Source organism: Ixodes scapularis, unplaced genomic scaffold, assembly GCF_016920785.2.
Source record: "Ixodes scapularis isolate PalLabHiFi unplaced genomic scaffold, ASM1692078v2 PGA_scaffold2__306_contigs__length_199485367, whole genome shotgun sequence".
Classification (NCBI taxonomy): domain Eukaryota; kingdom Metazoa; phylum Arthropoda; class Arachnida; order Ixodida; family Ixodidae; genus Ixodes; species Ixodes scapularis.
The window spans coordinates 35,706,986-35,733,984 of record NW_024609857.1 but is presented as its reverse complement, the minus strand read 5'-3'; the positions used below and the strand labels follow the sequence as shown (position 1 = coordinate 35,733,984).

The window sequence follows — 26,999 nt, the reverse complement described above, 5'->3', positions numbered from 1 at the left end:
CTAGAGTCGGGGTTCGTACAGAATTCTTGATTAAAAATTCGAGGGCCCTTCGAGGATTTCAAGGGTATCGGAAGCAAAAATTTGAGGCCAATGCAAAGCAAGAGTGGTGATGGCATGGGACGCTCATGCATCACAGGCATTTAGCCAAGTAATCACTTCTGCAAATATTTGTGGTGAAAAATATATATTTTTTTTCTTACGTCAGCACTGCTTGAAGTTTCCAAAAAAAAAAAAAACCATGGTACAAGAAAAAAAAAATATAAATAATTACCCAACTTTTTTTTTTAATTTACCTGCATTCATATATGTAATGAGGCCAAATTCAAATTAATAAATTTGTTTTTGTATTGTTTTCATTCGATAAAAACAAGCTAAAATTGTGTATGACCATTCTGTATGACCACATTAGGTGTGGTCATACAGAAGAGCATGACCACACCTAGTGTGGTCATACTCTTCTGTATGGCCACACTAGGAGTGTTTTTAGTCCTCATAGTAGGTACATATACTTTATGCATACAATACCTTAATAAGTTTAAAAGAAAAGGTTTTTCTTGACATTAAAGCGTAGAGGAAAACAACATTTTGGCTGCAAATTTCATATTGAGGTTGTCCAAGTAAAACTATACCAGACCGCTCAAACGAGAGTATGTCTTGATAACTTGTGATTTACAAAGTTTTAATAGAATTTTTATTTTTTTAAGAGAGAAAATATTCTTTGAAGTTGAGCATCTGAGATATTGTGCAGAGTGGTTCTATGCGGCTATTTCTCTGCACAGCACAAAGGTGACGGGTCTCATCTGATTCGGAGTGCACGCTCTGGTGCTAGCTATCGCCTAGCAACCTCTGCGTAGTCATAGCTGAACTGTGTGCTTTGTCAAACATAAGCCCTCTATTTCATGTCAGAGGATGTATTTATCTGAAAATGAAGCTCGTTTAGTCAGTACCAATATAGTTACGCCTCCCTCCGGCTTGAAAGCACCTGAAACAGCATCCGTCTGCCGAGGAGCACGACGCTGCCTACCTAGTGATATCTCCTGCAAGAAATGTGTGAGCTTCCACAAAAGCCCTGAGCTTTTACAATTGGGACAAAATGAGCCATTCTGCAGCTGCAAGCCCTTCCGCTGTTTTGGAGCCTTCAGAGAGTAGTATTATCAGTCTTGTTCTTGGTTAGTGCCAATATGCTCGATATAACTCGAATATGTAAATCGAAACTAGCACTACTCACTTTAAATACACCTTGGCCTGTGCTGCTTTAGTTTTTTCGGCATGCTTTTGGCTTTAATAATGTTGTGTTTCTCAAAAGAAAGTGTGAAACCAGACAACTGCGGCTTAAATTTTCTTCATGCTTTCATAACTTGTCTTTTTTTCAGGCAGCAAAATTCTTCCGTGCCCTTTTGGGCCAAGCGTTTGCCACAAATCTATACCCTGACTAGATGGAAGTTTATAACAAGTGTGGGAGACTTGAGCGAGAAGTAAAGCAGCACCTCCTCACATTGCATTTTAGAAGCTCGCCGGATCACAATTCCACAGAATGTGGCCATCACTTCTGTGTTTTATGTGAAGAAGTACATGTCCTTGGTGGCTTCTAAATGGTGCTGCAACCCTTTTCCTGACCATGCGAAGAACCGCCAGGGGTTGCTCATTGTGACACTGAGACTTGCAGATGCCCATCCTACCCTCAGTCTAATTGCCAAATGTGCAAAAGGTTCCTCTATCAACCTGGAACGTCCGAAAAGTTTAATAAGTAGAGGAAGCAGCTCAAGAATGTTTCGGTCAATCCGATGAAAGGGACTCGGAAGTGCTAATGTCTGCTAGGATCGATGAAGCCCTGACAGCCGTTGGTTGTGAGCCCCATATAAAGAAAGCAAGCACAATGGAGATGAGAATGCTACGTAAGGAAGAAAGTATCCAGACTTCAGCAAAAAGCAGAAAAAAACATTATGTCAGCCTCTTGGCATTGGCCAGTCATCTACTTTGCGGGGACACACGGAGAAAGATTTTGTGCTGTCTGATTATGGGCAGATAATGAGCGATCTAAAAGCTAAATTGGCACAAAAAGAAAAATGTGGAAAAAAAATTCTGTTGGCTTGGTCTCGCAGAAAAAATATGGAGCTTTTTAGGGCATCCAAGCAGCAGGTGCCCAAGGTCATAAAAATCAAAGAAAAACAAGAAATACTATGCACTTCACAAAAAAAAAAAAAATATTATGCACTTTACGCGTTCACTCACAAAATGAGTCCGTTTTGTGAGTGAACACGTGAAGTCTTCTGTCAGAAAATTTTTTAAGGACAACTCAGTCTCCTACTGCCTCCCAGGTAAAAAAGATGTGCTGCGTGGCCGTCAGAAGTGGCTACTTTTGATGAACCGAAAAGAGCTTCACGAAGAATGGAAGAAAGGCTCAAACCTAAATTGTGGATTTTCAACTTTTGCCAGTATGTGCCCCCCAAACTGTGTTTTAGCCGGGGCAACTGGGACACACACTGTTTGCATATGCATGCAGCACCAAAACTTGAAGCTGATGCTACACGCTAGTGAACCCAAGGAGACCACCGGAGAATTATTAGCAACCGCAGTGTGTCAACTTGAGGAAGAGGACTGCATGTTTGGCAAGTGTAACGTGTGCCTTGGTACCGAAAACATTGCGACTTTGCTCAGGAAAAGTCCTGCCCTCGACACCAATCAGGTCAACCATGTTCAAGTTCAGCAGTGGAAGAGTGGCAGGCCTTGAGAGCTTGAAACAACTCTGTTAACATCACAGGAGTTTGCTTAAAAGATTTTGGACACATTTGACGAAATCAAGGGCCACCATTTTATAAGCAAACAGCAAGCCCACTACTTGCGGGAACTAAAAGCAGGGCTAAAGGAAGATGAGGTAATCGTGCTCATGGATTTTGTAGGAAATTACAATTTCCTAAAACAAGTTGCCCCGCAGTCTCATCACTGGGTCAACAAACAGGCTATACTCCCTGTTGCTGTTCATTTCCATCTGCCAGAAAGCTCTGAAGAACTATCTGTCAGATCTTTTGATGCCATTTCAGACTGCCTGGAACATGATATTGCAGCCAATCACATAGCCAGCCAGCCAGCCAGCCAGCCCCCCCCCCCCCTTCCCCCGAAATCTTCCATTTTGCTGGGGCCTCCTCTCCCTCCTCCCCCTCATACAGCATTTTGTTATAGGCACCCCCCCCCCCCCCCCCCCTCCCCCCGAATCAAAATCCTGGCGACTTGCTTGACTGCAGCAGTGTATGCATTCCAGAGTGAGCTTCTGAAAAACATCTAAAGAATGACCTGCCACAACTAAGAAACATTTTTTTAAACTTTTCTGATGCAGTACAAAAACAAGAACAACTTTCTAAACCTTTGTTTTCACAATAAAGAGTTCTCTTTCGGCTGAATGGAATTTTTTCACAACTTTCCACGGGAAAAGTCTCTGCAATGGCTTTGGAGGACCAAACAAAAACAATGATTGGCACCAAGGGCCAGCCTTCAAAGGCCATACGAAGACCAAATAACCACCCTACTAGAGCTCTTTACATGGGTGCAAAAAAAAACATCAAAACTGTAAACATCCTATGGTTACCAAATGTCATCGTGCAGAAAAAGCGAGCTGAACTAGCATTAAGATTACAAACAGCAGCTGCCATAGAGGGCATGCGGGATTTCATCACTTCGAGCCAATTCCACCTTCAGTGCTTCGTGTTTCGATATCATCATACTTGGTGACTGAAGAAGTTCAAGTGTCAAAAAAAGTCTGAGAACTACAACGTCTACTTCAACAATGAGCCTCCCAGAAAGGTGTTATCACAAACAAAATTTTGGGAAGTTGACTCGGAAGGCACGACCCAATGCTGGAAAATGCAGACAATAATAAATTATGTTTTCCTTTAATCAGCTTTGTGGCAACTTACTTCAGCACCAAACTAAGGCACATATCCCATATGAAGCACTTCAGCTTGTACAGCGTATCAGATAAAAACCCGTCGCCTAAGTGTTACGCGGAGAAGTGGCTGCATGGAACCACTCCGCGCAATGTTGCGGATGCTCGACTTCAAAAAATATTTTCTCGCTTAAAAAAAAGGTCACTTCAATTAAACTTTGCAAATCACAAGTTATCAGGTGTACTCTCGTTTGAGTGGTCTGGTCTATTTTACAGCGAAGCTGTTTATGGCTACGGTTCCGTGAATTTTTCGCGTGCGTCAACGAAAACTGAGGTCCCGAATTTGATGGAAAATCGCTTCATTCTATGCAAAAGCTTATACGTCTCATCACTTAGATATGCATTTTCGGTAGATTAGTTATCAACAGGCACCCTTTTCAAGATCAGTAGACACTCAGGCAGATAATAAAGGTATCTCAAAGATTTGCCGCTGTGCGACCCGTGTCAGAAATGTCTACACTCACACCACGCTCTCTTTGCCGTCGTTCCAAGTGCTTGAGTTCACCAGTGGCGGTTCCGCCGCATGTGTCTAGTTTCCCCCGGCTCCTCGAGGCGGACCTGTGTCGTGTGCTAAACAACTTCGCTGGTCATCCACCTCCACAGTGTGGAACGTCTCATGATTTTTTTAGTTGGACCACCTCTGTGCAAAATTAGCAGCTGAATTGTAGCCAAAATGCCATTTTCCTCTACTTTACGTTTTAATATTAGAGAAACCTTTTCTTCTAAAGGTATGAAGGTATTGTATGCATAAAATATACCTGCAACACAGGCTGAAAGCACTCTTAGTGCGGTTATACAGAATAATAAATTTAACAATAACTACCTAAAAAAACGGCACAATTTTAACTTTTTTTTTATTGAATGAAACAATAGAAAACAAATTTATTATTTTAAGTTACTTTCATTTCATGCAAATGAAAGTGAATTCAAATAAAAAGATTGGGCAAGCTATCAAATCATTTATATATTTTTAACTTTTTTTACTTGTCCCGCGCTTTTTTTGGGAACTTGAAAGTGCTGACGGAAGAAAAAAAACATTTCACCACAAATATTTGCGGAAGTGACTACTCAGCTCAATGCAAACAGCTGCGAGTTTTTATCTTTATTTTAATTGAGCGAGGGTTGAGCGTCACGCCTGGGACATTTGGCATGGATCGACCGTTTAAAATGGGCGCACGTTGCATGACGCAATCATGACCATGATTTATGTAAGTTGGTGGCTCTGCAATGCAAACTGTGCGATGCAATCATAGCTCGATTAAAATTGTTAGATATGTTTCACGTACATGAAGCAGGCCTATTTAAAAAGAATAAACACATTTTCTGGTGGCCAGAGTCTTACGGCAACGCAGCTAATGGCAAAAAAAGTATGCCGCCATGTAGGTTGCCAAGGACACCGGGCGAGAGCTCTTTTCCCGCAATAGTGTTGCGCACCACTACACGCATCGCTGCAGCTCGGATGAGTTGAAAGAATGTGTATCTCCTTTTATGTAAATCGACAACTTCACAAAAAGTAATGCCTCACTCTTTTTTTTTTTTTTTGTAGTGGCATTCGATTGCTTTCACTCTGGAATTTGCGCCTCTGCGTATGCCTCCCGCGAGTGAACTTCTTGATCCGCCGCGATTCGCAAAAACACAATAATTCCCGGATTTTCGAGGAATATACAAGGAGCGTCGAAACTTTCAAGGAGATATAAGGGCCCTCGAAAGGCTTTCATCAAAATTCCGGGTAGTTGAGGATTTCGAGGAGCTGCACGAATCATGCAGAATGCCGATCTCCAATGCATCAGGCGGAGGTGTGAGGAATGAGCTTGATCCAGATCAAGCTACCGCTCCACATACTTTGACTGACGGTGCACTAACACAGCAAGCCCCCGATGCTTTGGTGCCTGAAGTGCTTCTCCGGCCCGTGAGCTTCTCTTCTCCGGCCCGTGAGACAACATACAAGTCTCGTGCCGCTGCTTGCGGCACTCCCAGTGGTGGACACGACAGGCGTTTGTTCCGCTACAGCTCACTTTATGGCTCTTCAGCAGCCACGAGTTGGGACTTTGCAACGACTGCGATGCTCAAGTTCGCTCGTACGTTTATTTAATGATAGCCTCTTTGACCAACCACCGGGATCGCAACATCCAGCAGCATGACGCGCCGGTTCCTGCGACGTAACTCGTCGCAACTTCGGAACCACTTTCGATGCATGCACGGGATAGAACGGTAAATGCACTGGTCGAAGATGCGTCAGGGGCAATGTGGCAAAAGCAACGCGTCAGCAGACCCTTAAAACCCATCCCCGTCCGCTCCCACCTCTGATAGTGGTCGTCCCTCGGATGCAGCTGACCGACCACGGCTGCCGGCGGGAGCACGCTGCCTCCGCTGCCGCCCGTCAGGTTGTTGTTGGCCGTCGTGAAGTTGTTCCGGGCCGCCCTCCTGCTGCCACTGCCACCGGCGCCGGCCGCCGCCAGCGCCAGTGGCGGCTCCTTTGAGTTACAGTTGCTCTGGCTCCACTTGGAGGAGCCCGTGCGGGCCGCGTTCGCCACGACGTTGGAACCCCCACAGACGCCATTCACTTTGAAAGCAGTCTTGTCGTGGAGCTCCTCGGCCGAAGCGTCAAAGTCGTTCACACTCGATGGCCGCCGGTGAGAGGAAGAGGAGCCGCCCTGTGGAGGGGGCGGCGCCGGGCTCGGCTCGGGGCACTCAAACTCGTGTTTGTCCATGAGGGCGTGAATCACGTGGTTCTTGACGTCCGCCTCCGCGTAGCGCGGCGATGATGATGATGCGGGGCCCTTGCGTCCCCCGCAGAACCCGTTGCTGGGGGGACTCTCTTCGCCCAGCTTGCAGAGCGCTGAGAACGGAAGTGACAGAAGTAAGTGCGCGTCGTTTAACCGTAACGCGAGACACTACCGAAAAGAAAATATGTTTCTTCACGGAGCTCCACAAACATTTTAGAGTTCTCCCCGTGGACTCCGTCCAGAAGCTGCAAAACCCACATATCTACCATAGTCACGAACAGGACGGGGTTTGGTGGCTGAGCCTGCTGACGCACCACAGCTCGATGCGCGTGGAGCAAAAACTTGCGCTGCGGAACCTGGAGATTCCAGGCTCAATCCCCACTCCTGCCCATTTCAATCTGGATGAGTATTGTACCGGCATGCGGTCCTGGATCGTTAATATGCGGTGCACGTAGGCCCCAGGCCAGCGGTTATACTGCACTGGCTAAATTTCTAAACCACAGCATAAACCAGTGTCGCCGCATTTAAAAGGCAGACCGACCTTACGCAATCTAAATGCAAATATAAATTTTTATTTTTTATTTATCTTTTTTTTTTTATGGACAAGAATAGGATGGTTAGTTGTCACACCTCCAATGAACGCTTCCCAATTTCGAAAACGCTTTCTCGCAAGCCCCGACCGGGCACGCACAGCCAAAGCAGAGCAGAGGGCAACAAGCGGTTGCCGGAGGCTGGGCATTCAGAAAAGACGCCCTGCGGTTCTCACCATAACAAGAATGTTGCTTTGAATAAAGTTGAAAGACGCACTGCTGCATTTGCTGTGCTTTTGTTGGATTTGAATTTAATCATGTTCTTTGTCTTACGTCTGTCAGTTTATTTCTGTTACAAGTCTCACATCTGTCAGTTTATTTCTGTGGTTTAAGCATTAGCTCCGTAGTTAAATTGGTATATTTGCTCCCCCATTTTCACAATAGCTTATTGACACTATTCTTTTGATTAGTTTCTCAAAGGTCAACTAAAGTAAATAATGGGCAAGGGCTACAATGCTGAAGAACTGGAGCTTAGGACCTATTGCACTGTGAAATCTCACAGACACAAATGGGGGTACTCAAACTTATGAGTCAACTTTCACTTTGTTCACATTAGCAGGTGGCCAGTTCACTTTGTTACAACTTACATCCCATTGCAATGCTGCTTGTAAAATTGAAAATTTTTGTTAAAGCAACCAGCTTTGCTTAGGAACTAAACTTCAAGTCGAACGTTAAGGTGATACTAGAAACTTGCTCACCTTTGTCTGAGGAGTTTGATGTGATGCTAGGTGGCTCTGGAGGCAAAGCTTGCTGTAATAGTTGGAGGTAAAAGTCGTTCTCCTTGGCAACTTCTTTCTGTTTTCTCTATAGAACCGCAAAAAAGTGAAAGTGAGAGCAATCAGCTGGAGCCCCCCATGACACTCAGGATAAAGACCCCGAGTGGTAAGTAACTTTACTTACAAGTCTCATCCTGTAGCCAATGTAGCTTTTGAAGCCAAAGCCCAATGTGACCACAGGATACCCTATGCTGCATGGGGCAACACAAAAGCATGATATGCAAACCCGTGCATTGAGTCCAAGAAAGGTGCATAATGGGTGTAGCAGAATTCAATCCTACAAGATCATCATCTAGCCATGCTGTGGTATTGGGCTCAACTGCAGAAAGCAAAAGCATGCAGTAAGGAATGCTGACTGAAATCAGCTTTTTGTCTTTTTAATGTTTATAAACAATGTAAAAGGAATGGTACCATTTGTTTTGTACCTCAATAACAGAACCGTGAAACCGTGACAAACGCTAAATCAATGTGCATAGTAATCAAAACAAGATGTAATGTCCCAGTTTAATCGCAGTTAGTTCTAGGGTAGGTATGGTTCATGACACGTTAGCTTGCTGGCCTCTCATATAGCTCCCGACCCTGATCACTGCAAAAAAGAACCTAATTGCACGCAACATATGAATTGTGCTTGCTTTGTAACAACCAAATAACTATATACAACGAAAATGACCTCCAAATCTTGACTTTAAGTTCTCTGCAAGAAAAAAAAACAAAAGGCTCTTCAGGTGTAGATAGTCATATATTTCGTAATAAAAAAAGAACATGCTAAACATGCAGATGCTGAATTTCCACTCGGACAGCTTCTGTGCTAGATAAAATGATATCTCAAAGGTTGCTAGCCATATTACTGGACAGATTATTTGTTCACGGCCCACTGCTGGCTTACCAATGTGCAGCGAAGGGCCTGCAGAGGTCTAAGTGGAAGGGCATGTTTTTAATCTCTTTGAGCCGTACTGATGCCTCTATATACACGAACAACAGCCACAGTGAGATGGTGGGAAGACAGATGCCCCTCTCTGTAACAGACACACACACAAGCCACACGAGGAGTCATGCGCAATGCTACCAGCGTGCCCCACCATGTCCCAAATGCCACGTGGCGTAACAAATGACCAGAAACTGTGTTCACAAAACAATATGTGCAAAAATAACTCTTGCTCGCTTTCATTTTGCATCAGCCTTTCTCTCTACAGCCAGGACACGACACATTTACAGAGAACTTTCACGTCAATTGCACCAACACCCCGGTTATCAAAAACTTCTGCGGTAGTTGGCAGACCAGCAGAAACTGAGTTTAGAAAGCTAACTAGTTCTTGGCCATTCCAAGGTCCTATTTTTTAAAAGTCTGAGAAATAAGTGCATCCCCTGTTTGTGGAACTCATGATTGATTAAGTTATTACACAAAATGCATTCAAGGGTGTTAAAGGATAAGGAACACATACTGTGATGGTGCTAGTGGTTTTTACTTCAATTTATTTTTCTGGGAAGTGTCCAATCTGACATCTAGTAGAAGCACCAAAGTTTTTTGAGGGATCATTTTATCCTTATAGGGACATGCTCTCAAAACGTACACCATGAACACAGGGTCAGATAAGAAGTGATACTGATTAGGGACCCTTCTCTATGCACTAGAAGGATGTGACAGTAAAACAGAATGACACCAGGAAGGGGACGACATGGCTCCTGTCGAATATGAACCAATAACAAAGTTAAGAAGAAAATAACAAAAGGGTAGAAATAAAACAAAAATTATAATTCCAATGAGCATGCATTTGAAAGTTTTCTGAGCCCATATTTTTCATGGACAAGCAAGACCTGACCAGATTTTTTTGTTTTTCCAAAACTTTTCATTTAAAATTGAATGAGTTTCATTCTCTGGATCAACTGTACCAGTTGCAGTGATGGAAGTGCCATTTGACCTTTTGGAGCAGGCCTTGTAGCAGGCAAAATGTTGTTTTGGAGCAGGTAGTGGCCCTTTTGGAGCAGGGTCCGGCATATGTTGGCATATTACTTGAAAATGAAATAATGCTGCTGTGCTATTAAAGCCCATCCCTGTTGGAACACAGCGCCTGTCGCCTTTTTAAGACAGGATATATCAAATTCAACAAAGTAAACAGAAAAAAAACTTTTTTTGAAAATAAAGTTTATCTGCTCATCAGATAAAAAAATACAATTAAATATGTCACACTGAGTTCTGATGGTACAGGATATTTAGTTTTATCAGCCTGCACTTCTTTAAAGGTATCTGCAGCAGCATCTAACGACCCTTACTGTTGTGGAATGTTTTAGTTCAGATTATAGTTATCTTTCGGGCAGCAGCTTCAAATATTGTGGTATCTGATATTCGCTTCAAAAATTACGATTCATTTTCGATGTGCTGGCGAAGTCACGTTCGGATCATGGCGAGTTAACCCGTTGAGTGCGCTCCTTGGCATGCACGGACGCGCTGCAGAGAAGCGACACCCGCGGAGCAGACACCGCAGTCGCGCAGTGCTTTGTGCTCTGAAAAGGACGGTGAGGCTTTACCAGCACTACATCCAGAGTTTGGTGCAACTCAACTGGACTTCGTTTCAGCTTCAGTGCGAGCGCAGCCGAAGCTGCAAGCACGCGCATGAAGCTTGTAACGGTGCCCACACTGCACGAGCCCGTGCGCGACTTAGGAATGCACAGCATTGGGCTCGCGCTAGCTTTGACTTCGCTTGTAGCTAGCGCTCGGGAACAGGGCGGGCCAACATTGAAAACATTCACAAGCTCGGCCTTTTTCTTTTTTTTTTTTTTTTTAAATAGGCAGTTCAGTGGGATGGTTCTTCGCTTAGCCTCTGCGGCTTTGGTCTCAGATGTTGCTGACGTTCCTTTCAATGATGATGATAAAGCGCCCTCGCAGTTTCGGTTTGCGTAACAGCTGCGGCGCGGAAAATACCGTGGTACCGACACGCGCTCTGATAAGACTTCAGTTTCTATTTTTTATTGCTACATCTCATCTCGGCGCAGGCATGGCGCAATTCTTCGGTAAAATAACAATTTGGCGCTACATGTAGCAGGATTGCGTCCTTGGCGCAAATTGGCGCAATTGGCGCAGCACTTCCATCACTGCAGTTGTGCAAGATTGTTACTCTGAGGTTCAGAATACATTCCTGCTGACCTTATTGCCTAATTACCCTTCTTCTGTTGAGCTTTAATCAAAGCAGATAGATTAATTTTCCCAGGAGTAAAGTAAGTCGCACAGTGTTTCAGAAAATGAGGCAGAATGATTGACTATCTCTGAAAGCCCCACTTCATCAAGACAGTATCAAATTAAATCAATGATAAAGAATGCTCTTCACACAGTTCAAGTAGGAAACATCAACACAAGTGCACCAAAAAGGAACATATTTCAAAGGTGTGGGTGCTACAAAGAAAATAAGTGAACAAAGAGGTAAACCGCTCAGCTCCAACGCAAATGAACAAAGGCAAGGAAGGTGCACTAACCAGCCATACCTGTGTGCCAGACATACTGCACCCAGACGTACGTACTGGCAGCAAAGAACAGCCAATGAACCGGGATGAAGAGGAAGCAGATCATGTCTGATGTGAGTGCGATGAACACGAAGAACACAGAAAATGCCTGCGAGGAAAGAAGACACGCGAGCTGCACAAACCTCCTTGGCATTGATTACCCGGTACCATACGAAATACAGCTCAACTGGCTGCTTCTTTTTCGAGTTAAAGCCTATGTATCCGAAAAATTGACCGAGAACAAGCCACAACAAGGTCTTTGCTGCCATTAATGCACCTCTGCTGGACTGGCAATAATGTAGACAATGGGAATATTCATAAATTTCAATTTTTCTCGAACTTTTTAGTTTGGCAACCGCATTACTTGGAATAGAGATAATCACAGGCCAGCTAGGTTCATTACAGGATTAGAAAGAGATTCTAGAACAGGAGTCTCAAACTCATTCGAGTGTGGGGGCTAGACAGCCCACCCCCGAACGGACGGGGGCCAATGGGGGGGAGGGGGGGGGGGGGGGGGGGGGGGGGGGACAATATGTTGCTATTTTAAGAAAAAAACAAAAAACATAACAGCAGTGGTGTTTTACGTTGGAAAGCAGCCGACTGTCCCAGCGACAGCCCAGAGATCTTCTAGGCACGGATTATTGTGCTGACTACTTTAGGCCCCACACTCGCTGTTACAAGAATCAAAACATTGCCACACCACAGTACTGGCAGTTTTCAATAGAATGAGAGCAAGCAAACCGTCCTTTCCCTGCCACGCAATTCACTAGGCTCAACTGGCGTAGAAAACTTTCTTTTCATATGGCAGTTTCTGCTTTCCTGACGATTTTTATTAGCAACATTATAAGAACTTTCTTTTCATTTTAAAGGTATTATTTGACACTAGGAGCCCGAGCTCATAGCTTTATTTTTGGCAGTTGCTCGTGCTGAGCAAGAGTAGCCTAGTAGTGGTATTATTACCATTCAGGTTGATTTACATGGGAAAAGAATAAGAAGGCCATATTTCGACAAAGCCTTACTCTCCGTCCAAACGATAAGCGCTATAGTGCAAAATGCATGAAAGCAGAGTCACCGTTTGAGCGGAAAGGAATAGCAATATAAAACTATTATTTATGGCGCATGTAGCGTTCGAGGCATGGGAACGAGGGCTCATAGGCGCGGAATGCTTGCGGGCCGCTTCCCAGAGTGTCACGGGCCGCATGCGGCCCGCGGGCCGCGTGTTTGGGACTCCTGTTCTAAAGCAAGGCTGAAAAAAATTGACTGTGCTATGCAGTATCCTTGCCTAGCTCTGGCAGGCCTTTACAGTTAAAAAAATATGCACATAAAAGCTTGACGGAGCCACCATGAACCTGAAGACATAAAAAATAAATTGTTGCATATGTGAGGAAAGCTTTTTCTTCACTATGAGTGTGACACTGAAACAATCTGATATGAAAGTCCGAATGGGTTAAATTTTGGGACATAAAAATAAAAGTTTTTCGTCACATCTCATACATTGCTCATGTGCGACACGTATCACAGTGTCACTGAAGAATTCCAATGAAAATGCAACAAAGATGCAAAAAGTTTGTAAACCTCAAATTCAGTTGTAGGGCGAAGCAAAACTTTTTAGGACATATTGAAAATATGTCCTAAAACATAATCTGCATTACCCAACATAACATGCATGGTCCGGCATTATCCAAAGTTTGATCGGAAAGAAACAAACTGACATCACAGGATACAAAATTATCTCAAAGAATAAAAGCCCGTCCACACACTTGCAATCCAGTAGGACAGGCTGAGACAAGACCGGTTCTTAAACCTCTTGCGATGGCTTAGGACTGGATGTGTTGCTGCAGAGCAGGTACTAAGCCGTCGCAAGAGGCATAGAACTAGTCTTGTCTAAGCCGGTCCGACTCGGTTGCAAGTATGTAAATGAGACTTGATCTACTGTCATTCATGCACAAATAAAACAATAAAAAGTCAATAAATAGGCATATTGCATATGATCCCCCTATATGACAGTTGCCATGTTGTCGGTCTTATGAAGACACTTAATAACAGAAAAAGTTTGATGCAGATAGTGGTCAGTGACAACGGCATCACTTTCTGTGTAAACAAATAAAAATATGTCACCCGTTGCTCAGTTTCCTACGGTATCACTGGTGAGAAGAAACTCACCAGTCCTTGATACTTGAATGAATCATACACACTTCGCAGAAGAAGCCAGAACGGCCACAAGTACTCAAACCGCAATTCCAAGATGAAGTCTGCGAGCAGCACAAGTGCCCATACTAGCAGAAACTTCAGGTATATGAAAGTACTGCAAAATAAAGCAGAAACATCAGTTAGCCAGGCAGTGTGCAGAGGATAGGTACTCCATGTGAGAAATACCACTATGGTAGTAAAGAAAAAAATACATTACTCAGAGGAAAAAAAAGAAAAAGTAAGTGTGCCAACCAGTTTTTATACAAAAGTTTTAACAGGGGAAAACGAACAGTCAAGGAAACATACAGGTGATGTTCGGATTTAGATGAACATAACATATATTTGTTATTTTTTCTTTATTTTGTTAGCGATGCTCAGGTTTCAAGAACAGCTGTGTGAGTAACATTTAAAGCCAACACTGACAACATCGGCTTTCCGCCGTTTTTTTATTGCCCGGAACCGCATCTATCAGAATGGAACCGCGACACACAAGGGACATCCTACTCGCTCTCGAACATCAAACTGTTTTTAATCTCTAAACAGCTGGAAAGCTCTCGCGATACTAGTGCTTGGGCATTCCTGCTCCAAACTGCTTCACGGTACGAGTAGTGTGGGGGGAACGAGGCACCAAAAACACCTGCCGTAACGCGCGAAGCTGGAAAGCCGCAAGAACAGAGCACCCCGTTTTCGCGTTGGCGGCTTTCTGAAGCTCCACCGATGCAAACACGGCGGCGATCACCAAGCACGCGTCCTCCCTTGCCCCCGCCAACAACCCGGGACTGCCCGGAAAAACACGCTTTTCTGTTTACATTCGGAAGACTGACTCCGTTTCCGCATCCCGCATCAGCTGACGAACCGCAACACAAACTCGCGTTGCGCGCTCGGCGCTTGTTTACTGGGTCAGAACCGACGAGAAGGAACCGTTTTCAACCCAAGTTTGTGATCGCGTGAAGCGCGTTTTTTTTTTTTTTATTATTATTATTTCGTAAACAGTACATGGTGCTGGCGCTGGGTTGGTACCTCAACGCGGGCGATACCGACATTACGTGAACGCAACCTCGTAACGCAGGTTTTCGGGAGGTTGTACGGAATCGACGGAGACCGCGATTAAAGACTTCTCGTTCTGACATTTAGAAAAAATGGGTTTCAAAGCGAGTGATCGCAGCGAGCGAGTACGGCAAGTCAAGCTCCCTGTCGTGGGATCGAGGCACCGTTCGGTCAAAGGTTGCACTCGTTTCCGAGCGCTGTTTCGCCGCCGGTGCACAGCGGGAACACTAAGGTGCGACCGTGAGCGACGTTTGAGTCGATCGCGGTGTATATGTCTATGGAAAACGCGCCATATTGAGCGCCATTAGGCTTATATTGCAGTAAGGAGCAACTTACCTGCCGTAAATGCCTTCCGTTATTTTTGCTCGTTTGCCGGGTCTTCTAATTTTCCCGCATTCGGCATTCCGTCTCTTCATATTTCCGTATACCAGCACAGTTGGCTATTAGATATCTCCTGTTACACAGAAATATATACGAAAACAGGAGATGCACCACACCGTTTCAGAATTTTTTATTGTTTTGTTTATTTTCGTTCCGCGCACAACACACCCCCAATGCGCATGCTGCGGAAACGTCATAGTGACGTCATTTGTGTTAGTGTTGTCGGTAGCGCCACAATCTTCTCGAGCGGCGTACTATTTAACGTTTAAAAATTGTAATACGCTATAAACTAAACAAATACTTTTTAATTGTGTGCAATATTATAGTTTTATATCTCATATAAATAGTAAACTAGTAAATCGTGCAATATATAAAGAAAAAAGCAGACGTTACGTTGATTTAAAAGCCTTTTTTTTTATTTGTATATGCCACTGAATATGTTTGGCATTTTAAAGTGTGCCCTATATTAATATATTTCTGAAAAAAATAAAAAAATGAACGTTTAACCGTTATTGCCCATGAAATGCCGATTTGTGAAACACCGTTAGCAACATTGCTACAATGTAACATGGCGAGCAACTACGATGTACCATCTTGGTAACGAAACAATTGAACTAATTTGGAATATTCTGGGAAATCTAAGCTTCCCCCAGCTGCTTTTGGCGACGACTAAATCGTCTTTGTTCGTTTGATTCACAAAGTACCCAGCATCCGAGCTTGATAATCTTGTTTTGCGGGCGTTGTTACTAGCGGAGGGAATAGCGCTCAAATATGACGCTTCAGGGTTTAGGCGATTCTGACACGAGCTTTTTTTAGCCGGGAAAAAACGCCGGTAGATTGATGGATGTTCGTTTTGAAGCTCAACTGTAAAGTCCGCGTCGTTGATTTCAGGGCAGGAAAACCACCTGTGGGTCTGCATCTGGACGTCTTGAAAGGGGACAAACTCATACAGGTGAGTTAAACGAAATCGCACGACGCGGTTCGCCGGCCGGCTTCGTTCGGTGCACAGGGAGCCTTGCGCTAGAGGGCCTAGCGCCTAGCAAAGCTCCTTGGTTCAGTCCGGGCCCCTGTTCGTTGTGATATAGATGAGCGTCGCGTCGCTTCGTCGTGTGATTGTGTTACATTCCAATTCCTTAATCTTAGGCGAATCAAAACACCCCCATGTCTTTTATGGGGGGGGGGGGGGGGGGGGGGGGGGGTCAGGTTAGGTCAGGTTAGGTTAGGGGGGGGGGGGGGGCACGCCACATACTGGCAAACTGTGTAACACCAAAAATAACAAAGCTGTGAGGTGTAAAGTATAATCCCAGATTCATGTATCAAAAAAAAAAAAAAATCAATTTATAAACATTTGAAAAATTCTAATCAAAACAAAGATAGAAAAAGGGCATATTTCCTGAAACGGAAAGACAGAATTTTATGGAGCTTAAGATGCTGTATATATTTGACCATGCATTATTCTATGGAACAAATGCTTTATAGAGTTTGTAAAAGGAAATTCTCAAGCACTATATTCATAAAGCACCTTTGCTTAAAGTAGCAGTCATAAACGGTATTGATGTCACTGGCCTGCAATAAGGTAGGGCCTCCTCCCTCGGGGGCGGGGGGCTTGGGCAACTCTCTCAACGGAGTGGCAGTGCACCAAAGGAGCAGCGGTCAACACCGAGCAGAAAACAATCACTTCGGGTCGCCGGCATGCTGTGAGCCCTCGGCTGTTCCGACGAGGCTTGATGCGAGCTTGGGCCTGAGATTATATTGTTTTCCCTGAGTGGAGCGAGGGGTGACTGTGCAAAGCGCAGTCTATTTGTCAGTCTAGTTTGCGAACCGTCTCCTGTGTGGTTGGAAGCCTAGCTAATGGAAACGGTCGGCAAGTGAGGTTGCCAAACAGATTGCGCTTTACACCAGGCCTCGTTGGAACTGCCGAGGGTTCACGGCGTGCTGGCAACCCAAACAACCATTTCACGCTTGGCGTCGACCGCCGCTCTCTCGGTGCACTGCCGCTCCGCTGCAAGAGAGCTCACCGAGCCCCGCCCGTGGAGAAGGCTCTGCCTTATTTGATGGCCAGCGACCTCAATGCGTCTTAAACAAATGCGAATAAGCGTTTGTAGAATGCTCACAACTGTTTAAATGATTGGTGGCTGAAACTCTGGTAAAACTGGGAGTGGAGCACAGAGAAGAAACTGTGGTTTGGGTCGTCCAGTTGCACTAGCTGCCGGTGCAAGTAGTTCTTTTAATTGCTGCTCGCTCACTTCGTTTAACGGTTGCGAGCGCTCTACATAATCAGTTTGAGAGATGTTGAATGTTGTAAGCAAAGTTAAGAGTCTGGTATGTATCATTAACCTTAATTTAAATTAAGCAAAGAATTCATGAGGTATTAAAAAACTTCTGTGTCAGCTATCTTAGAACAGAAGCAACAATGTAATAATTGGAGGGGGGGGGGGGGGGGTTAAGATAGGTATCTAGGACTGGGAAAAAGAACATACTGTAAAATCCCGAGAGATGCCTCACCTCCAAAAGATAGCCCACCCTTATTTTTCTGCTTCATTTGCTATATATTATTTTGTAAACACCAAGATAGAGGGCACTCATAGTAATAGTAGTGTTGGGATCAATGCCTCATACAAATACAGAAACTATGGGGAACATAAGAATTCCAGAGAAAAAAATATTACCGTAAAATCCCGAGAGATGCCGCACCCCCGAAAAATGGCCCACCCTTATTTTTCTGCTTCATTTGCTATATATTATTTTTTAAACACAAAGATAGAGCCTACTCATAGTAATAGTAGTGTTGGGATCAATGATGGCCTCGGCGTAAATGCAGCTAGTCAGCTCTGGCGGGATATAAGCAAACGTTGCTGGCTGGGAATTAGTCATCTTTGCTTCGTTGCCCCTTGCCACCAAAACAAGCTTGGAAGGGCACGACCTAAAAATAGCAATTTTTATACTCTTCTCGGTTGTACACCGAAAGTCAGCCCACTCCATATTTTCACCCGATCTGCTCTTGATGTTAGGTGGGCTATCTTTCGGGATTTTACGGTATATTGGAAATTACCTCGCTTCCTGTCTTCTATGCATTGGAAACACTTAGTTTTAGCAGAACTGATAAGCAGATCTGCCTTGTAGAAGAACACAATCATCAAATGATTGGGCATTTAAAAATATATATATATATATCTTCAGATAACAGCCAAGGGAGGAGGGGGGAAATTTTGATGCACAATACAGTGTCACTAATAAAAAATATTTTCAGTGGTCCCAGGTTAGATATTGGTAGACACCAGAAAGAGCTTAAAAATATTTGTCCACAATTTGCACATTGCTTTTACGATCATCAGTGATATAGCATTGGAACATTTGATTATCTTATTTGCAGTTCCTTAGACTTGGAAGGTGACTCTTTGAAGGGGGGGGGGGGGGGGGTTGGTTGCCACATAGTTGCGTCAAGTTTACAGATTGGTGTTTCGCTCTTTCCTTTGCAGAAACTGATGATAGACGAAAAAAAGTGCTACCTTTTCGGACGCAATCCGGACTTAAATGATTTTGTGATCGACCACCAGTCCTGCTCACGCATTCACTCTGCCCTCGTGTACCACAAGCACTTACAGAGGGCCTTCCTGGTCGACATCGGAAGCAGTGAGTCCAATGAGCTGCACTTTATGTCAGATTTTACCAAGGTGCCCTAAAGCTGGTATGCGTAACAAAAAGTATATGCCTAGTTTATTGGCAGACAAAAAAAAAATGAAAGCCGTTTACAATTCCCTGTAACGCCGGTTAGAGCGCAGCTCTTGAGGAGGAGGATGAAAGCGTACTGAGGGATAGGTGGCTCCTTGAGCTCACGTGACCTCAGGGGGGGTCGTGTGACGTCAGGTGGTCACGTGATCTCGGGGTCACGTGACTTCAGGGGGGTCACGTGGCCTCAGGGGGGTCATGTGACCTCAGGGGGGTTACATGACCTCAGGGGGTCACGTGACCTCGGGGGGTCACATGACCTGGGGGGCCATGTGACTCGGGGGGGGGGTCTCAGATCTTGGAGGGGGGTCACGTGACCTTGGGGGTTAACGTGACTTCGCGGTTAACGCCGACGGCGACGGCGTTGCCGTTTAAGCCGGAAACGGGCCCCTAAGAGCTGCGCTCTAAAATGAAAAAAAATAAGAGTTCTATATTTATTTCTTTTTTGTCATTGCTTTTGTTTGAATAGTGCCACATTCATGTCGCCAGTTGTACAACTTCTGCCCTTCTTTCAGTTATGTGTCACTATTGACACCCCTCTGCATTGCCATGATACGTTGTGACCATAGAATGCGAAACACTTTTTAACGGAACCCCCTAATACCAAAAATTTTAACATCCACCCGTCCATTCCTCTACTAAATTTAGCGCGTAAATCTATGTCACATGACATCCGAGAATCACACCGCAACTCGACGCCGCAGTGTCACGTCACGTGACCACGTCGCACGATGCCACATCACGTGGTGTAAATTTTTCCACTAAATTTACCAAGCAAAATTGATGTCACACTAGTTCGTCACAATGTCGCAAATCACACAACACTGTGATGTCAGTGAGCGTGAAACCACGACTCGACATTGTGCATTGTGACGTCTATTTCCCCACCAAGTTTAGCGGGTAAAGCCCTAGATCACATTTCACGCATTCTAGGATTTTGAAGATCGAGGTTGCAAGTAATGTTTTTCAACACTATCTGCTTATAGAGATGCCTATCTTACTGCCCCGAAAACTCGAAAATATAGTAATGACACCACTTGCAGGAGATGGCCCTGCAAGTGGTGCAGGAATACTAAAGTGACAACGACGTAGTGATACGATGCTGCGAGAGCAGCTACAACAGCGTTCCTCTGTGCAGCACATGGCACCTTCATCGGCACCATTCGGCTGGAGCAACACAAGCCAACGCAGCTGCCGGTGGACAGCAGGTTCCACTTTGGAGCATCGACGCGGACATACATCCTCAGGGAACGGCCACAAAAGATCTCGGCGGGGCAAGGTGACGACCCAGACAAGACCGGCGACGAAGTCGAGGGCGGGCTCCTTGGCCTGCCCGAGACGGAGACCGAACTCGATGTGAGTGAACAACCAGAAGTCTTTTCGTGACTGGAGAGTCACCGTAGTTAGGTTCTCATAAGGCCCGTTCACACTCTTGCATTTGCTTAGGACCGAGTTCTTGTGATATCTATGGTTGAAAGAACATGCTGGCACCATCTATGAGGCGGCTTTGGGACTGCATTTCACTAGAACAGAGGTTTTGCGGTATTTGTGAGTTCAAATGCATGTATTACTTATATGAAATTATTGTTTATAACATTGTCAGGTTTTTCGAGCCAAGAAAGAATTATGCGCGAAAAGGTAGAAAATGTGCTGACACTTTAAGTGTTCCCTAGCTACCTAATAAATGGTGCCAGTTTGTACTCTAGTCATAATAGGTTTTAAGGTACACGGTCGTAAGCAATCAGAAAGTGTGCGAACCGGCCTTTGAAGGCCGGCGTATAACTTTGGTTGTCTGCAGAGAGGATAATCCTCTTGGCATCCCCCTCTCCTAAACTGTGAGGGGAGCCGTGTTGGAACGAGGTAAACAGTGTAGAGGACATAGGAAAGGAGGAAGCGAAAAAAAGTAGAAGGTGCGAAGTGGACGTCGGCCTTTAAAGGAGCACTGAACTCCCGAAAAGCATTTCTCTGAGGTGCTTATTCGAAACAATGTCGTAGTATGACAGTATGAATGTGACACTCCCAAGGCTAGCGCTCGAGCTGACTGGCACGAGAAGATTACGTCTGAAGCAGCTACGCATCCATGCTTTGGTAGCGTTTTGTATCGGACTGTCTTCCTGACAGAATCGTCTCTGCCAGGAAGAAAACCCTCCCTCATTGTCCTCTCCATTCCCTCTTGTGCTCTTCTCTTCTCCCCTCCTCAAAGGAGCATCTCTGAGCTACACACCCCCCTCCCTCCCCTCCCCTCCCCTCTCCCCAGAAAAAAGGGGGGTTGCCTTCTTTCTCGAACTGAGGGGAGGAATCAAGGTGTGGCTTCCTCCTTTCTGGCTGCTCATCAAGCTTTAAATAAGGTGCTGCTGCTTCAAAAAATCTGGCCCCGGTGCGGAGTTCTGCAACCAATAGAGATACCTGCAGAGTAACCAAAGGGTTATTTCAATGACGGCAGCCATCTCTAAGGAGACTCCAAACCTAGCAAACCTAGTATCATGGTCCCACATCTCCGGAGCAATGTTGGCAACAATCGAGCTGCACTAGCAGTGGTCGGTTCAACAAATACCTTTGTCATGCCAATGATTGCTACACTATTTATATCTCGAACATAGCAGAGGAGAAGACACACGTGACATGATAAGGACAGAGTCCAAGGGTGCTCATTGAATACTCCTAAAATGAAGTACCATGTCTTCTTCCAAAATGACTCCCCCCATGTCGGCAAGGCAAGAAAAGGTTCTTACATCAGACGAGGGGGGAAGGGAAAGCCAAGACTGCGGAAGCATAGGGTAGGTCGCCGATAGCATATACAAACACTTTCGCGGCCGCTGGATGAGTCCTTTTCACCAAAGTGGGAAAAGAAGAGGCAAAACCTCCTCGCCCGCTGGTTATAACTAGTGATGGGGCGAAACTTTTTCTGAAACGGGTTTTCTAAAGTCCCGGAAGAGCGGCCGAACCTCAATTTGTTTCGGATAGGTTTGAATAATTTCGGAGCGTTGCCAGAATAGCCAGACTACATTATTGAGCATTGCAACTTTTTTTTAACAAGACAATGTTATAAACAACATTAAATAATTAAACTTCTAATTATAAATATACTGAATTTACTAAAATAGTCTTGTTCAGATAAAATCTGAGATATGGTTAGTCAAAATGGTTCCGATTTCCCAACTTTCATAGTCACATCGTCATGTGACCCAAAGAAGGGGGCAGGTAGGTGAAATCGATTGTCACAGATCTCAACACTTGTTTTTATTGCATCAATTGCTCGATGATGGGTGTGGTGTTTGTTCCAAGTGCTGGGAACGCTGCAATTTACGTTGACCCAACGCAGGTGGCATGTGGAAGTGACAGGTCGGAATATCTCCAATATCTGTGTTATGCAATCGATCCTTCACGCAGATAGTTTTGACTCGAGTACAAAGGATGCATTAAGCTCCCAAAATAAGTAATGCAGTTTTATTTCTTATCTTTACAGTTAGAAGAGATACATAGCGCCCTATGTACGTCTTCAAGGGAAAGCATTAAGCGACTATTTTTCACAGCAGCACAAACTGCAAACATATGGCGGTGACAGACTTTGGCGAAGCTGCTAGCTATTTGCAGGGTAAAGATTAATGAGGTTTGCTTCATTTCCCGTCACCATCTGCTGCAGTGGCTATGTAAGTTATTCCTAGTTCTTCAGAAAGATACTGATCCAGTGCCTACCCGCAGGCTTTTATTGCTTTTTTATTGCTTGTGCTTCACAGTTAGACACCCTCCACATAGAATGCTCTGCTGAAGACTACTTGTAGCATGTTTCCAGAGTGGAAATGAAATCACTTATCAATTGACCGTCGCTCCGACTCTCCTGAGCCGAAGTAAATATCATATGAACATCATATCAACCGTGATTCGTGACCGAAACGTTCGGGAGGCCTACACATTGCACCCAGAGCTCTGACACTTGGACGTGCACAAGCTACCATAGAGAGCTTTGCCATAGAGCTTTGCTTTTTGAGCTCCGGCCATCAGTTTGGCCATCACTTCAAGCACAGATATGAACGTGTTTGATGGGTCGATGCACCCGCAGGCCTCAGCATGGGATCGTAGGATCTGCGAAAATCCCCCACATACCATGGGCAACCTAGTAGGTATGTATTGCCATGACGTAGAAAATAAACCAAAAACTGATCGAATTTTGATTTGTATCGAGGTTTATAGTCTTTAGACACTCAACGCCCACAAAACCGAAAGAAACAATGCCATGTCGGCTAGATAGCGACGAAACTGCCGAGCCTTCAAAACAACCAAAATTTCGTCCGAAACGTTTAGGAATCTTCTGAAGCAGTCCAAAGCCGAACCTCCGGAGTTTCGCCCCATCACCAGTAATACCCGTGTCCGACCAGAGAACAGAAAATATCCTCCCAGGAGAGAGTGATGAGGAAGGCCCGATGCTTCACGAACAGGTCGGAGCTCACGGCGAGGAGGCCGAGCGTTCCGACCCGCGGACACTACGACGGTCATTGGGGAAGGGTGACCAAAGGGATCTTCATAACACGTGCTATACGGTTTGAACAACCAAACGGCCACGGTGACAACACTAGACAGATGGAAAGAGGGATGCCAGTGCTTTGAGCATAGCTCTCGAGTGGCCCCACTGCGATAGACTGGGGTGTCCCACTCACTTATGTCTCTCTTCTGCGCAAAAGCTGTTCTACAAAAAATGGTGCAGCTTTACTTCTCAGCCGCATGCGATGCATTGTCAATGCATTCGAAATAGAGAGCAGGTGACTAGGTAGGTGAAAGAGGTGGACATTACCCTGGATATGAAGAGATGACCACTTTGCTAGAGGATTTGGGGCTGGTAGGAATAGTTGTTTAGTATTTCCCAGGTGGATGTTTGGAACCATAGACCACCATGGCTGCATTACATTGTTCATGGCTCTCATTTCTTATACCATGCCCGCTCCATAAACGCCTCGGGATCAGCCGTCAATTCCTTGCCAGTCACCAACTTTTTGTTGAGATCTCCACAAAGTTTGCATAGGGCCAATGAATGGCTTTGTCGCGATAGAAAAAAGTGCAATGTTCAAAAAGCTGGAGCAACAAGTGCCTTCATCATAAGCCACTGTGGTTACTAAAGAAGGTTACAATTGCCATGTAGGTTTGATAAGCCGTGACAGCCCAGGAAAGGAAACTATTGAAGCACTCTTTACTATCTCGCTTAATTTCATTTAATCTATTCATTTGGAAGAGTATGGTAGTTTGGTCCTTGTACTGCAAGGTGGATAGATATTTGATATTTGACTCTGCAACTGAGCTGTGTTCTTTCTGCAGAATTTAACGGAATACAACACCGCCCACAACCGAAGGATAACCATGCTGGGGATACCCGACGAGGAACTCAAGCCCCCCAATCGCAAGCAGAAGAACCTGAGCGTCAAGTTCAATGATGAAGAGGACGTCATCAACCCCGGTGAGCAAAAACCTCTGTAGAGGCCATACACTTGTATTCTTGGGTTGTGTCTACTACCGTAATATCCCGAAAGATGTCCCAGCCCCGAAAGAGAGCCCACCCCACTGTTTGACAGGATTTGCTATTCTTTCAAAAACACAGAAAGATAGCCCCCACTTCTAGTAATTGCAAGCATCTGGTCAATGGTGACCTTGGCAAAAATTGTGACACAGAATCTAAAAATAACATTCTTTCAACATTTTCTTTTTGCACACTAAAAGTTAGCTTACCCCTTATTTTTACCCAATTTGCTTTCAATTTAAAGGGGTATAGAAACTAAATGTTTTACACTTTTCTTTTTGTTGTTTAGATGTGGTCTCTGTTGGGCCGGCAGCACAGGAACACTAGCCTAGACTACTAGTGTTTCTGGGCTGGAGGCAGAAAAGTCAAGAAAACTAATCTTAAAACAAATTAACAGATTGCAAAATTGCGTCTGGTGGCGGTCTGTGAAGCTCCGTTGGAATGCCACAACGTCATGAGTTCCTAAAAAGCAGTGCCAGTTCGCAGCAGTATGGCTTGCTCTTGGAGTTACTTAGTCCTGAATGTGACTTGGCGGAGAACGCTCATAAACCGAAATTGCAGCCAAAGCTACAAGCGCGAGCTAGCCCGCACTCTTGGCTTTGAGACCTGCATTTCTAGCCGAGCGCTCGATCGTTCTGCGGAACAACGCTTTCCAATACTGTAAAAGACTTAATTTTCGAGAGGACCTAATTTTCGCGAATCGCCTACAAATCGCGAAAAATTGGTCCCGCAAACAATTCCAGTAAAACGTAAACACATTGAAATTTGTATTGAGATACCACCGCATCGCGAAAATTAGAACACGCAAATTATTCCAAATCTTCGGCTTTGACCTGAATCGTGATATATTGAACCCGCGAAAATAAGTCGTTTACAGTATTTTGTTTGTACTATAGTATCTCATTCTGGTACTTCGATTTTTCATTTTACTATAAGTGAAATGTCTCATCTCCTAGGGGACATTCTTTGGCTTTGGGACAGCATAGAGCCTTTTGCTAAAGTAAACTGGAATGTGTTTCCGGTAAGGCACATAGGTAGTAGATATTTAACAAAGTTTGTGCAATATAGTTTTTTTTTCTCTTTCCCTCCCTTTTACAGAGGATGTGGACCCTTCAATTGGGAGGTTTCGAAATTTGGTTCACACTGCAGTCATTCCCAACAAGGCAAGTCCCAACTTACTATTTATAACTCGCGGATAGCGAGTCATAAACATTGTCTTTAGTAGGATTTTTGAGTAAGTGATGAGCGGGTGTGTTTCATGGCCAAAACGACGAAAATATGGATTTCACGGTACTGCTCACTCTAACCTTCCGAAAACCTGTATTAACAGTATGCGAGTGCAAGTTCGTCTGCTTCGTTTGCAGGGGTTGTGATGGCGTCAGAATGCCGAGCTCTGATTGGCTCTGATTGAAGGATAGTGGGTAGACCTTAAGGCAGCTTGCTATCCTTCAATCGGAGCCAATCAGAGCTCGGCATTCTGTCGCCACCACAACCCCCACAAAAGGAGCAGACGAGCTTGCACTCTGCATAACCACCGATTCTATCAATTCAGTTCTTATTGGTGCCCTTTCGTTGCGTGGCGGTTCCCTGACAACAGAAGGCGAGGATGGATCCTGGCGACCCCTTGAGCACCTTGCTGCCGGACTCCGACAAGTCAAACAACCTGCACCCCTTCGCCAAGCCAGAGCCGGGCCACGTGTCACACCTGAGCACCATCTTTTCGCCAATGCTCTCTGCCAAACTGGGCTTGCACCTACCTAACCCGGCGCCGGAAATCGAACCGGCAGACTCGCGAGAAGCGCACCCCGCCGTGCAGGCCGTGGCGGCACAGCATCCAGCCGCGGCTGCAAACGCCGCCGAAGCCAACTTGCCTCCGGAGCCGAAGAAAAAGAAATACGCGAAAGAAGCCTGGCCCGGGAAGAAGCCCGTGCCTTCGTTACTCATGTGAGAAGGAACTGTGGAGTCTCATTGGATGGCCAGCATCTTGTTTTAATCACTGTGTGTGCAGTCTTTTTTTTTTTCTTTTATTGTTTTGTCGCCTCCGGTTACCTACTTCTTTTTGTTGTTCCGGCTAGTTTTATACACAGTCATCCCTTCCGTCGTCTCTGTACATTTCTGCATACGACATAAAACAAATGGTGACCTTATGCTGTCTATCTCAATTTCGTCAGGAATGCCTGTTGACCTCCATACACAAAAAGCGTTATCTAGGATTTTTTTTTTTTGTTCACTGTCGCGTTTTCATGATCAAAGGTGCTGTGTTGGTGGCTTTGACCGCTTTGACAATAAAGTATTGATTACATGCAAGTTGTGGGTCTAGACTTGCGTAAAAGTAGAGCCCTGCATACCCGCAGATTATCCGTGGATCATCTGCAGTCAACTGGCGGATGCAGATAAAAATTAATCAGATTTGGCGAGTCTTATGCGGATGCCAGAAGCTGTGGATGCGACCAGATGCGGATATCTGCGTGTCTGGATCTACATTTTTGCCGAGGGCAGAGTGCGGAGTGAATAAGCGAGTGACACTATGAAGTGCAATTAGTGCATCATCGAATGTTTTGCGGGAGCGAATTGTTTTCTTAGGACAAGGGTGCCAATCGGGGTTAAAATTGTTTTTTT

The 26,999-nt window shown here is 44.9% G+C and overlaps 2 protein-coding genes across 3 annotated transcripts in view; one reads left to right on the top strand and one right to left on the bottom strand.

The window, feature by feature from the left end:
• The window catches only part of LOC8037667 (macoilin-1), a 37,987-nt gene extending 22,692 nt beyond the window's left edge, over positions 1 to 15,295 (bottom strand). The window contains exons 1-7 of one of the 2 annotated variants that reach the window (XM_029966042.4): positions 15,101 to 15,295; positions 13,691 to 13,832; positions 11,501 to 11,636; positions 8,919 to 9,048; positions 8,157 to 8,223; positions 7,955 to 8,060; positions 6,242 to 6,779 (exon numbers count right to left, since the gene is read on the bottom strand). In XM_029966042.4, coding sequence (XP_029821902.2) covers positions 6,242 to 6,779; positions 7,955 to 8,060; positions 8,157 to 8,223; positions 8,919 to 9,048; positions 11,501 to 11,636; positions 13,691 to 13,832; positions 15,101 to 15,180 — 1,199 coding nt within the window. In that variant the 5' untranslated portion in view covers positions 15,181 to 15,295. The remainder of the gene's footprint in view (positions 1 to 6,241; positions 6,780 to 7,954; positions 8,061 to 8,156; positions 8,224 to 8,918; positions 9,049 to 11,500; positions 11,637 to 13,690; positions 13,833 to 15,100) is intronic. The other variant, XM_029966043.3, reaches the window with a different exon arrangement.
• A 355-nt stretch (positions 15,296 to 15,650) lies between these two features.
• LOC8037666 (nuclear inhibitor of protein phosphatase 1) lies at positions 15,651 to 26,687 on the top strand. Its single transcript, XM_029966050.3, has 7 exons — positions 15,651 to 15,742; positions 16,037 to 16,097; positions 18,625 to 18,778; positions 20,013 to 20,230; positions 24,182 to 24,320; positions 25,479 to 25,543; positions 25,978 to 26,687. Exons 1-7 carry the CDS (start codon positions 15,669 to 15,671, stop codon positions 26,326 to 26,328), a joined length of 1,062 nt encoding a protein of 353 aa, XP_029821910.2. The 5' UTR covers positions 15,651 to 15,668; the 3' UTR covers positions 26,329 to 26,687.
• Positions 26,688 to 26,999: the final 312 nt, after the last annotated feature.

Excerpts from the sequence above, each read along its gene's own strand:
- LOC8037666 (XM_029966050.3), top strand. The coding sequence starts at position 15,669 with ATGCCGATTTGTGAAACACCGTTAGCAACATTGCTACAATGTAACATG. Across the intron at positions 24,321-25,478 it reads AGAGGACGTCATCAACCCCG|AGGATGTGGACCCTTCAATT; the intron begins GTGAGCAAAAAC and ends TCCCTTTTACAG. Across the intron at positions 25,544-25,977 it reads CTGCAGTCATTCCCAACAAG|AAGGCGAGGATGGATCCTGG; the intron begins GCAAGTCCCAAC and ends CCCTGACAACAG.